General features: G+C 43.8%; 1 protein-coding gene across 1 annotated transcript; it reads left to right on the top strand.

Moving 5' to 3' along the window:
* Nucleotides 1-10,548: 10,548 nt before the first annotated feature.
* LOC307261995 (uncharacterized protein) lies at nt 10,549-12,348 on the top strand (the record flags this gene model as incomplete). The annotated part of the gene is made up of 4 exons (XM_080042726.1): nt 10,549-10,982; nt 11,090-11,204; nt 11,581-11,777; nt 12,345-12,348. The coding sequence occupies 4 exons, from the start codon at nt 10,549-10,551 to the stop codon at nt 12,346-12,348; spliced, it is 750 nt and encodes a 249-aa protein (XP_079898852.1).
* Nucleotides 12,349-13,995: the final 1,647 nt, after the last annotated feature.

Below are 13,995 nucleotides of genomic sequence, written 5' to 3'. Positions count from 1 at the left end.
TGCAAAAAAACTATAAGTGCCACACAAATCATTTGTATCGAACTTAAAGGCATCATAGGAGATTATCTGCAATATGCACTTTTTAATATGTTGTGAAAAGTGCTTTTTACACCCCAACAGCAATAAATGACTTATGGGCAATGAAAAAGAAACGAAAAACCCCCAAATTCTGTACCTTCTATAAACCTGTTAAAATGCTGACCAATCGGAGACGATGGACCCGTATCTAAAGAACCAATCACAATCCTGCGCGTTCTCTCCCCTCTGTGTGCGAGCCTGAGCGCGTTCACGGAGGGCAGAGAAAGCGTTCGTGCCATATCGTAGTAGGCTACCTGGCAGTGGACTAGACCTAGTGGAAGTAGCATAACAAGCTTACACAATGGAACCTACACAGAAGTTACCAGAGGTGTGGACTCGAGTCACATGACTTGGACTCGAGTCATGAATTTGATGACTTGAGACTCGACTTGACAAAATGTAAAGAGACTTGCAACTTGACTTGGACTTTAACATCAATGACTCGTGACTTGAGCCTTTTGACTTGACAAGACTTGCTACTTTCCCCAAAACCCAAAGATTAAAAAGTAGGCTATATTTTTAAGTAGGCTACTGCTCTGTATCTTTCATCATGTAGCCTAGTGTAGCGGAGGAAACTGGTGGATGTCGCCTACCGGTACCGCGCTGATCTGCTTATCACTGGTTTCACTTCAGAGGTGTCGGCCAGAACACCACTTAAGGCCAAAAACGTCAGACTATAAGCATGAGAAGAGGAGTATGGTTTTTCCGCTCTTTATTTTCCTTCTTTCACAGGCACAGCAGCATAGATCGCAGGAAAAGAGACACAGGCTTACATTCCGCTCGTGAGGAGACGTTAGAACAGCTGTTGCGACCTGCGAATCGCGGCCGTCAATAACATCCATAAACTGTAACTTATAACAGCGATCGGGACTGCATGTACTTACTCACACACGGGTGATTCACATAAACACGTTTCAACTGTGTCGACTACTGCGGCAACATGCGCGCTCACACACCTGACCGAGAGAGAGAAGAAAAGGAAACTTACTAGACAGACCCTCCGGCCGACTGACGTCACGGCCACTAACTGACAGCTATACTGTCATCCACACTGAACAAAACACATCTTAACACTCTATAAGAAATAACAACACTGTAACCTATAAACTTTGGGGCCTTTTCTGCATGTAGCCTATGTGTGAGTGTTTGTGTGTGTGAGTTAAATGTTAACAATCACTGGTAAACAGTGCAATTGGGAAGTGCAGCCAGCAGCGCTCGTGCACGGCTGTGTGTCGAGGGGTGGGGGAGGGAGTCCCGAGGGGAGAGGGAGGAGTTAAACGGAACTCCGAGGACAAGCTAATTTCAAATCATGCTAGCTCTCTCAGATCGTACAGTATAGCTTTAAAGCATGCCCACGGTGCGTTTGGCAGTTAACATGGGGGCTGAGAAGTCGGTCTAAATAAATGATAGATCGCGCTGAAAAACGATAGAGCTCATAAAGAAAATGATCAGGAAAAGAAAGTATGTCTAACCGGGGTCTTAATAACCGTTCCTCACGGAGATTCCTTCTGAGGATCGCAGCATCTACGTCCACAGGCTCTTACAAAAGGACATGCCATTTCTAACAATTCCTTCTGTCGGATAGCTGCCTTCAGCCTTATATAGACAACAAACTCAGGGTAGGTCTAACCACCTCCCGAGCAGGTTAGACCCACGGCGTATGTTGCCGCAGTAACTGACTCTCGGTTGCGCTGAACCTGCTACCTGAAATGGAAAACCCAGAGTTTCCACTAACTCAGAGCGAACAAACTCTGGGTTGCCTCAAAACCAGCTACCTGAAACAGGCCTCTGGAGTAAGGTAAGTAAGCCTGATTGTTAACACCTGCCCATGAGCACATGCTGCTGTTCCAACGGTGATCATAAAAAAACGGAGTGGAGCAGAAACACCATTGCTTGTGAGAAAAAACAATGGCAGAGGCTAAAAAAATCCCGTCAATCGGGGCCGGCGGAAGCCAGGGGCCAGGGTGGGCCGTGCCCACCCAAATGTGAGCTGTGCCCGCCCAATCAAAATTTAAGATTTTTTTTTTTTTTTTTTGAAGTCCAGACCCACTATCGGACGGAAAAGTTTGTTCGCTGTCCAAGAAAATGTCAAATAAAATTCATTCAATTAATGAATACTATACCATCACCATGCATTGCTTAATTGGCAGGCTGTCCTGCCCACACCCACCCGCTTATAGGCCTAGTGGTCACTGACACTGCCTGGTCATTGCCAGGTCCGCTTTTTATATGCGACTTTGGGCTTGTTTCTCAAGGGCAGTCACTGACACGGGGCTTTAAACAGCAACTTTCAAGGGAGGGCTCTGGTGTCTAGGGAATATTCCAATGGCTTACAATCTCACCTTGCAACTCAGTGGCTACTACTGCTGCAGTTGGTGTAGGCTACTCACAATTTCAAGAACCCAGTTAATTGATTATTAATTCATTGTTTCCACACGTTTACATGTTTTGAGGCGGAGGATCCCTCCGACGCTCTCTGCTCTGCTCATCTGACAGCTGAGCCGGTGTGTGGAACACAGCGATCAGTTCTGTATCCCCGCTATAAGACTCGCTATCTTCATATCTTATCTATTGTAAGTGTTTATCATGGTGTTTATGAATGACTGCACTTAAAGCACAGATCGCGGACCCCAAACAATGCCGTTGCCTCGAAACTTGCTCGAAAATATTTCCCTTTCTGGTTTTGCCTGTTCTTTTTAAAATCCAGATTAATTGTGATGTAACCATAAGGAGGACATCACAACACCATTGTTGGAAAAGTCAAATAATGGGGGGATTTCAATATTTAAAAAAAGTATAGTTATGGCAAATGAAAAACCGCCACAGGTAAAATAAAGTCCCTAGCGAGGGCTGCTGCGACTGCCGTCTCCTCCAGTCCCTCCGCCCAGACCACAAGTGCTGATGGCAGGCTTTGCCTTTTCCAGCACTACACAACGACGTGACCGCTCTGGTTACAAGCTGCCTGCAAATGAAAAGCGCACCCACAGTTTACAAAACCAATCACAATGCGATGATTTTGTCAAATTACAGACCAGTTATGTTTTGGTTTAAATGTTCACTGCTTCAGTGCCATGCTTCTGTGCTCTCTTTTAGTTCACACATCACACTCAGCACTTACACGGTTGTCATTCACAGCAGAACGCAGTCAGAAGCCCATGTGCTGAAAGGACAGTTAGTATAGCAGCCTACTCGGTGACTTTTCATGCGACTAAACCTAGTTTAGGCTAGACTATTTGTGAATCTTGTGCTGCTAGCAGCAAATGCAAGGCAAGGCAAAGGAGAACAAATAAATGCATTTGTTAACCCACTTTTAATCAAAGTGCTTTATAGAGGGAAGAAAAACAGAAACCAATTAGAATTTTACTGCAGTTAAAAAGTCAAAGAATATCAAATCAAATACATTTTTATTTATATCGCGCTTTCCATACATAGGTAGCTCAAAGTGCCTTACAGAGATTAAAAACAACAACAACAACAGAGAAATAGAAAAAACAGCAAATAAAATCAAGGGAATATATAGATAGGGGATATATAGAAACACATTTAAATTAAGACAATTAAAAGGAACTTGCAGCTTACAACCCTTGCTGTGTAATCAACTATAATATACAGTGAATCTATAGTGATGCATCGCTTTTTTAAGCCTATACCCAAGCCTAGTGCTGCTGCTGCTAGCACATCAGAGGCTCCAGCCACTGCTCCAACATTACCGGCGGCTACAAGCTCTCTCCCAAAGCAGTCCCCTCTCTCGGCTGCCTCAGCCCCACCTCATGTGACAGTGGTTAGGGACCTAAATGGCGATACACCATCTCAGCCATTATTAGCTAGCTACCCAAAGCGGGCCTTTGGGGTTAAATTACGGTCATTTAATCCTGCCTAGTACCGAACACGCCTGTGGCTGGAATACTCTGTGCTGCTGGATGCATGTTTCTGTTTCCCATGTCGGAAATATGCCACAAAAAGATGTGGTTTTTACCATGCACGGATTTAATAATTGGAAGGCATCACTCGAGCATGACAGGGGGCTACAGAAACATGCATCCAGCTATGCTCATACACAGGCTGCAGCCACCTGGTCCGAGTATAAATGCAGGGAGGCAACAGGGGAAACAGTTGACAGTGGGTAAAACCCAGATTGAGAAAAACCGGTACTATGTAAAGAGCATTGGTGATGTTATAAAGTTTCTGAGTGTGAATGAGTTGGGGCTTCGTGGATCAACTGAAACTTTAAAGTGTGACCACATGGAACATGCTGATGACATCGCTGCGCGTCTGTTTGTAAAACTTTTTGAATATACCCTAGAAAAAGATGAAAAGTTTGCAAACATTGCAAAGGGAATACCAAAAAATGCAAATTACACCTCTAAGGACATTCAAAATGAAATCATTGAAACGCTGGCAAATATGGTTTCTGGAGAGGTCAGGAAGAGGTACGCAAATGCTGGCTCTTTAGGATATTGTCTGAAAAGTGATGGGACCAGGGACAGGTGTAATGTGGAGAATTTGTCAATTATTATTCGCTTTGTGTGTAATTCAATCCCAGAGGAACATCTGATTGGGTTGCTCAACCTCCATCAACTTGATGCTGAGTACATGTCCACGGAGATATTGAGGCATCTTTCTGCATCAGATGCTGGTTACAGTCCGGACAACATGGTTAGCCAGTGTTATGATGGTGCATCAGTGATGAGTGGCATAAGAGGTGGGGTACAGGCATTCAGAAGAAGCTAGATAGAGTCATTCCTTACATTCATTATTTCAGCCACCAGCTTCACTTGGTGGTTGTTCATGCAATGCAGGCTGAGCCATGTGCCAAAAGGTTTTTTGACCCATCTAGTTCCCTATATAACTTCTGCCACCACCACTATGTCTCAGAAAGGTATGACGCTCCTTGCCTCAAACATCTTCTTGAAATTCACTGGACTAGCCATTATGCCGTTACAAAGTGCATCATCGAGAATGAAAACCAGCTTCTCAGGATACTGTCAGAGATATCAGAGGATGATGATGATGTCAAAATGGACTTGTGCACTGAAGCATCAGGCCTCTTAATTCAAATGAAGAGGCACAATTTCTTTGACATTGGGAAATTTCTAATGCGGGTACTTGGTGTCTTGAAGCCAGCAAATGCTATTTTGCAATCTCAGAATAGCTTTAATCTAGGACTATTTTAAACTGAGTCTGTGCAAGTGGTTTTGAATTAATCCAGCTCAACAGGCATTTTAGTCTCGGACTAGGATTAAGCCTCGTCTGTGAAACCGGCCCTTAGTTTTCTTAAAACATGGTGAGATAATTCCACGTGTGTGTGACGCACTTCTTCTTGTTCTGGGGTTGCTTTTGGAAATGAATATGCAAAATGCACTTTTCCATGATTGTCCAACATCAATATGGGTTCCTGGTGGAAGTAGAGACTCCCAAAGTATGAGAAAATGGGATAAACACACCCCTAGCTACCCCTGAATCTAACAGGCAGTTAGATTCAGGGCCAATCAGAGCAGAGTGGGCTTTTTGGAAAGCGGTGCTTAAAGAGAGGCTGAAAAGAGGAGATCCAGCACTGTGAGAAATGTAAAGGGTTTTTGGACACACCACCATGAAAACAGAAACCCAAATCACAATATTGAAACTGAAAATGTGCATAATGTGTGACCTTTAAAGGGGACATTATGCTAAATCTCGGTTTTAAATGTGTATTTCCAAGGTCTACTAGGAGAGGTTTTCATGGCTTATTTTTCAAAAACCCATTAGTTTTCTAACATTTCCCATTTCTTCATCACTTTTTCCAGCCTTTTCTGCCCTCTATCTCAAAAGGTAGGTTTTGACATCTACCCCCCCTGCGCAAAAATCCTAGTCTGCTCTGACTGGTCAGATCTACATGGGCGTGCATGCACCGCCCTGCTCATTTACTCTTTACCTAACTATATGGGCATGGCACACGCCCAGCTGTCAGTTTTGTTTACTTTTGGCCAATGCAGCATGGAGATTGATGTTACCATGTTTAGCTTAATTTCTACAGCAAATGTCAGCACACTTACCACTTCTAAACCAAAAGCTTTACAACTGAACCTGGTCAGCCAGGAGTCTGAATTGAAAACTGTGAAAATTGCATCAAGATTTCTGGTTTCCCTGACATTATCCTCAGGAAAATACAGTTTAAATTATGTCACAGTCAATAACAGAATATGAGCTAAGTATTTATGCATAAACTCTCTAAACTTGTAACATACAACGTTTTATGCATGTGTCTACAGGTTAAACTGGGGAATGATCTACAACCCAGTGGAGTGAAAGCTTTGGTTGTGAAGCCATGCTGAGGTAACATGTAAATGTTCAGTAACGAGGCAGGAAAGGAATGTATCATGTCAAGATCCACTGGAAAGGCATTATCTTTTGTAAAAAAAAGTATAGAAATAATTACAGTCAGAGCTGCAAATTATATGACACCCTTTCAATATCTAGTAGACAATGTATCATTTGTATTGTGATCACTCATTTATAATAAAGTTTTACTGTTAAATGTATTGTGTTGCTAACAGTCACTGTTTGCTTAGTGTAGTAAAGGATTACTTGAAACTCACATTTTCATAGTCAGGAAGACTAGTTTTCTGACGGATCTACATGCATTGACTTATATGTTTTTTAATTCAACCCATTATCTCTCTGAAGATGTTTTCTTTGAAACAGTATCATTACATTTTAAAAAGACAAACCATCCTTAAAAATAAAGCAGTTTATTCATAGCCAGTGAAATGGAAATATAAAGTGTACATAATTAAAACAGAAGCAAAGCCATAACTTGTATGTAACTGTCCAGTTGTTACTGGTGGGCCCTGAAGGAGACCACCTATTCCAACCAGTGAACAGTCCTCTGATGGAACAGATAGTGTGACGGTCCTTGTGGGTCAACGCTCCGTCAGGTCACTCATATCTGTAAAACATGGCACATTCAATGTTACGTCGTGTAGCCTAGCTGACATGTATAGGCCTACATCATACATCTGTTATGGCAAAGCTACAAACTGATAAATATATTTTTTCTTCCATTATTAAATAAGATAGGCTACTAATAGATTCAGTAGATTCAGTATAGCCCTTGCTCAAGAAGCAACGAGTTCTGAGTGATACTGTGTGCTTTTTGAAATATAATGGACAGGAAACAAACAGCAGCAGAGGCAACTTACAGTATTCCTGTCTATTATAATGTACATGACACTGGAGATGTAATAGGCCTACTGCTGCATGTACCACAACTGCTTGCATAACTACACACTGTCAACAACAAACAAATACTCTTCAGTTTCCAACACACCATACAGTTTCACCTTCTATTTTACACACAGGGGCTCTCACGGACAGACTCACAGATCTAACCGTTAGCATAAAAGCTAACAGCCGCTAACGCTAACTACTTAACCCAGCGACATTCTCTCGTTTCAGTCGGCGTTGGTTATTATAGGAGGGATAAATTAAAGCACATTAAACACATTGAACTCATAAACGGACAGATTCGTTTTTAAATATGACTACTTACATTTCCAGCTTAGAGTTGGGTTGCGTTCCGAATCGCATACTTTCTACTATATAGTATGTAGAAAAAAGATTTAGGATGTCCCGATTCTTGTGGCCAGATTTAGGATGGTTAGAAGTACCCGGATGTCCTACTTCATGCGGCCAATATTGTTAGTGTTGAAAAGTGCATCCTATTTGGGCGATTCTGACCCACAATCCAGTGGGCACGTGAAGTGACGTCACATCGACGAAGCCTCCATATGAAAACAAACGGGGATGCGACGGATATAAAAGCAAAAGGCAAGATCAAGGCGCAATGTTATGATGAAATAAGAGAGTAAAGTATGTCCCAATAGTATGCCTACTGCATCCTAACTGGATTATTTTTATCGTCGGATGCCGTATGTAGAATAGAAAAAAGAAAGAGTATGCGATTCGGAACGCAACCATGGTGTCTCTCAGTCTTCAAAGTCTCCTCCACACTACAGTATAACGGCAGATCACACTAACAAATTGCCAACCTTTGCTGGGCATAGCCTAACAAAAAATGAAGTAAATCTATTCAGCCCTAGTGTGCTTCGAGGCTGGGGTGTGATGGTAGCTTGAGGATGAGCTAACACTGCAGCTTGCTTCTGCTCTGTTGTTGCATTAGCAGTGGAGGCTCAGCTGTGTGTGGTTACTAGGGGTGTGAACGTTTACAAAAATGTCTAACCGTGTACACAACAGATTTTTTTTCGTGTACACGGTTAACCGTGACGTCATTGTCCTCGTGCGCCCGCCGTCTTGTAGGCACGCGTGCACACACATACGCGTTCGTTCGCCTGTAAACACACAGTTGACATGAACCACGCTCGTTTTTATATACTTTCTATGGTTTACAAACCTCTTATAATAGGTCCATGGCACACACTCACACACATGCACACGTTCGCCTGGCTGTCATGATCGCGCTTCATTAATTTCCTGATTAATATAGCCTATCGCACATTTCTACGATTTCTACATGTCCACGTGTATGCAGGTTGAACAGGTGTTATAAAGTTCGGGCTACTTACGAGCGTAGTTCACGTCAACCGGGTAACTTTAATATTTAGGTTATCTTTCATCTCTCTTCCGTGGCTGTGAGACGAGCCCCAGCACGGCGACTCCCCCGTATGTGTGTGTGTGCGCCGATACACACACTCATTCACACACACACACACACACTCGCCGAGGGACAGACAGATTCGGCAGACTACCTTTTATCATCCCCAATTACTTTATTAGTGAGGTAAAATCAATAAATGCGTGTCTCCAGAACATAATTAAAAACTTTGAAAAAAAGAAAATTTGAAATTTGAAAAAAAAAAAAAGAACGGTTTTCGTTTAATGATTTTTCCTAAACGGTTATGATTTACAAACGGTTACACGTGTACACGTGCACACCCCTAGTGGTTACCATCGGGGCGTCTTGATTTGCCAATCAACTACCGAGTTTCTGGTGAGCTTTCCCGTGGGAGTATAATATGTTAAGGAAAACCGACCAATTTCGTCATCAGTCTGTGTTTTTTGGAACAGACCATCAAATCCCCCCTTTTTGGAAATAAGTATCCCAGAAGAAATACATATTTGTCTTTTTGAAGCTTGTGTGTGCTGGTAGGGACCCCAATAACCTAAAAAGTGTGCCCAAACACCGGAAATGTTTGGTTTTTCATAATATGCCCCCTTTAAATCAAGTTAGATTAAGGATGATCACTGCATCAGTATCAAGAAATGACAGATAGTTTGCATTTGTTTGAAATACAAGGTATCAGTAACAGATTCAACAGTTTAAGTCGGAAAATCTTTTTATTGAAGCTGACACTTGAGCACTGCACGTCATTAGGGTGACCAGATCCCAATTCACCAGATGTGGGACAAAGACTACGTTTGTGAGGGACAATGCGGGACAAAGTGCCGTTTTTTTTTTTAGCAAAATAAACTCGAGACACGGCTTTCTATATTAAAAAACACTATCTTTAGATCAGCGTGCAGCAGTTAAGTTAGCTACTGTTAAACAAATAGAGTATTAAGGCTGCGGCTTCACATTAAAAGCATTTCACTGGCTTCACATTAGCATTTCACTTGACAAACGTGAGTTGGCTTTTATTTTGAAGTAACAGGAAGGTAAACGCTGAAGCAGGCAGCACCTTCACAGTGCCCACTGAGCCCAGCAGCGCGACACAGACAAACGGAGACACACACAGACAAACGGAGACACACACACCGACACACACACACACAGACAAACGGAGAGACGCACACTCACACACACACAGAAACAGAAGCCCCTTTTACACACAGATTGCGGCATATTGACGAAACGAAAGAGCGGCAATTTGCCGGCTCTCCTTGGTTAAGTGTTATTTACACAGAACCAAGCAAAGGCAGCTTGTTGTGTCCCTTTTACACAGCGTTCCGGAGTGAAAGCACAGAGCTCCACCTTCCGGAACGAGGGGAGTGGGGGGAGTGTCTTGTGTGACACAACAGCGTAAGCAGCGTTGGGTGTGACGTATAAATTAAGCGCCGCACCGGTAAGCTGCTTATTCAACAACAACAACAACAACCATGCCGGACGAATTGAGAGCAGAAGCGGTGGTGCTAGCATTTTATATGTCTACAATGCTACAGGCTCGAGCGCGGATGCTTAGTTTAATGTGTAGTATGTTGTTGAGTTCCTTAAACCCAGCAGATTCGTGTGAGGAACGAATTGGAAGAATACAAACTACTTTGGCGGAGAAATTAAAGAGGACAAGGAAGCGGTTTGAAGAAGAAAGGCGCGAAACAGACCTCAGGCGCCGGAGACGGAGACGGTTGTTGGTCATTCCCAAACTGGCATGCATCTCCATTAGACAAATGTGGAGGAGAGAGAGACCACAAGGCTCCGTTTTCTGGGCGAATGTTTTGGGCAATTTTGACGAGGATGAATGGCGGGCTCATTTCCGTATGTCTCGGAAGACGTTTGAGTTTGTGGTTGAAATCCTGGAGCCACACATTAGGCGCAAGAAGACCAACTGGCGACAGCCTTTAGAGCCTCGGCTGAGACTGGCAATTGCGCTCTGGTGGTACGCTACACCCAGCGAATATAGATCAATTGGCTGCATATTTGGGGTCGGTATCGCCACAGTCTGTGTGGTAGTGCGTCAGGTTACTACAGCGCTGCAGAGGGCCCTGTTAACACGTTTTGTGGACCTCCCAACTGGTGCCCGCCTCCAGGAGACAATGGACGGATTTGCTCAACGTGGGTATCCCATGTGTGCTGGTGCCATCGACGGTACACACATACCCATCATTGCCCCCCGTCACGAGCCATCAGCCTACTACAACAGGAAAGGGTGGCACTCCATTGTGCTTCAGGCTGTTGTTGACCACAACTGCTGGTAAGAATCACTCTGAATATATTCCCTTTCATGTCTAACTTTTAAAATCTGAATAAAGCCCCCGACTCTTTTACTTAACTTTATTGTTATTATTCTTTTTGTTCCAGCTTCACAGATGTGTATGTTGGCTGGCCTGGTCGCACACATGACGCTCGAGTTTTGGTCAATTCGCCCCTCTACAAGAAGGCAGAAGAGCAAGGCGGTTACCTTTTCCCACGTGAAGTAAGTTTTCAATCAACCGATTTATAAATGATAAAGTATTTTACTTTTTTTATAGCTTTGCAAAGGGTGAGGCAAATACTGCCATAAAGATACAAGAAACAAAAATAATACAGAGTGATGGACATGTGCAGCAGTACTACAATCTACTTACCATTTCTAAACACATGCATCTAATTTTTTGCACTGCCTTTTTACACAGGCGTTTTTATATTCATCCATTTATATGCCCCTGATGTAATTTTGTATTGTGTTGATCTACATTGTAGTACTTGATAATGCACACTGATGGTAAATAACTAAGTGGAAATTACATTAGTGCTTGATTTTGATTTGAGCAGCATCACATACTTATACATTTGCATTGCTCTTCCAACAGCGATCCATCACCGTTGAAGGAGTTGAAGTATCTGCACATATCATTGGAGACCCTGCATACCCCCTGAGGAAGTGGCTGATGAAGGGCTTCACCAACCACCATGCACTCAACCAACAGCAGCGTACATTTAACTACCGCTTGAGCTCAGCAAGGATGGTGGTCGAAAATGCTTTTGGCCGCCTTAAAGGTCGCTGGAGGTGCCTGGGCAAAAGAAATGATGTTGAAACTGCATTCATGTCAGATGTTGTTGTCGCATGCTGCATTTTACACAACATCTGTGAGATCAACAAGGAACACTTCTTGCCAGAGTGGAACACTGATGAAGCTATTCTCCCTGAGCCTGAGGGAGTAGCCTATGAAGGTGCACAGGCACAAAGCTACACTGCTATCCGTCAAACCTTGATGTCAATGTTATAAATATGCCCATACTCTAACATCACAAGTGTTCTGACTGTTAAAAATGATTGTGAAATTAATAAAAGGCATTAATCAATCAAAATTATGTGTCTTTTTTAATCTTCTGTAAATTGGGAACACTAATGATGATTCATTACAACCACTAATAGTTTATCACCACTAAACCCCTGAAGATGCTCTAATATTATGTTTTATTTTATAAAAAAAATACAGGCAAATTTACTGTTCATAGACGTTTAATTAATTGTTCATAATTAACCTGCACCTCCCTTGGTGCTGCCATGGACCTATTATAAGAGTCTGCCCATAATAAATGTACTGTCGTGGTTGTGTGACGATGTGTATAGCTGATAAATATATTCTCACTGAGCCTGAGAAAGTACCCTATGAAGGTGCACATAGCTACACTGCTATGCGTCACACCTTGATGTCAATGTTACAAATATGCCCATACTTTAACAACAAATTACAAGTGTTCTGACTGTTAATCATGATTGTGAAATTAAGAAAAGACTGCATTAATCAAAATCAAAATATGGTTTATTTAGTGACATGCGAAGAAAATATGTGTTTTTAAAAAGGGGAACACATTAAATTACAATATAACTATTTACAACGTGCAGTGAGGCTGTATTTACATACAGCCTAGTGTTCACTCCAGCTGCTGGAGGAAGGAAGAGGACAATCCAGGAGTGAAAGAGGCTTCGGTAGGGTGTTGCAAACTACTGTTGTTGTTGTAATTTCGGGGTGGGGGAACAGAGTAGTGGTGTGGGGAAGCATGCTGTCCTGTAGGCCCTGGCATGCGTGAGACCAGGTCACGCAGGAGGGAGGCCTGGTCCCTCATATCTTGTTGAATGTCCCTTATAAGACTCCCAAAATACGAGGCATGCTCTGCCCGCTCCCGTCTGCTGTCCTCCCGTGCCTCTCTCATCTCCTCCCGCGCCTCTCTGCGGTGCTGTTCATCCTCTGCTCTCTGCCTCTCGTCTCGTAGACGATCCTTCTCCTCGTCCTTTCGGTCCAGTTCCAGCAACATGTGTCTAACTTCTTCGGTCACCTCTTGAGCCCTGGTTAACCGGCGGCGCCGTTTATGTGCTGGCGCGCATGCTGAATAACAACAAACACACACAACATTAGCATGAAGGCTCTTTAACTAACGGCACACCTAACGGCAATGAAACAAGATCACAAAGACCAAACATTATGTTTACCTTGTCGATCCTCCGGTGCCGTTACGGAGCTTCTGGCGCTGCTCCTGTCCTCGGAGTCGCTTCCCTCTCCGGAACCCGGGCTGCTGCAGCGGGGCACAGGCAAAAGAGACGCCTCAGGTAAACAACCAGAAGTGTTGGCGTCTTCCGTCTGTTCCTGCATGCTGCTCCGAAGGGCAACGGGGTTGGCGGAGTGGCTAGACCCCCAAATAGTTTGGCACAGATCAAAGTATGGCCAGTCCAGCCTCCCTCTTCCACTCCGGCCATTGTGGTCGTTTACCTGGTGATATTTTTTCCTCAAGGCCTTCAGCTTGCTTGTGACCTGCGCCTTGGTCCGGTTAAAGCCGTTCTCGTTGAGCTGCTTCGTCAGCTTCTCGAGTGCAGGGCCGTCCTTTACTGTCCCGGAGATGTGTCGACTTATCTCCCCCTCAGCCCTGTTGGATAGGAGCTCGCGGATCTCTCTGTCGCCCCAATTGCTGCCGGCCATGTCGTCTTCTTGTTGTTTGTTCGTCTTCTTTCCGTGGGTTTGTGGTTCAAACAAGTGTGGCTCCATCGTGTCCGACAGTCCCCTTGGTAACGGTCGCACTTTTAGGACGTACATAACTTCACACTCCCAAACCCAGCCAACGCCCCCCGCTGAGCCCCTGTTCCGCATCAACAAGCTGGAGCATTTAAACAGAGAGGCGGAACTGATTTTGTCGGGAATCTTACTACCCCCCGAGGTAGTAAAATTCCCGGAACTATTTCTCGCACCTTTCTTCCCTCGTTCCGCAACTGTCGCATTTACACAGCT

Source organism: Ammodytes marinus, assembly GCF_949987685.1.
Source record: "Ammodytes marinus genome assembly, chromosome: 15".
Taxonomy (NCBI): Eukaryota; Metazoa; Chordata; class Actinopteri; order Uranoscopiformes; family Ammodytidae; genus Ammodytes; species Ammodytes marinus.
Note: the sequence above shows the minus strand (reverse complement) of the source record. Positions and strands in the feature narration are given on the sequence as shown.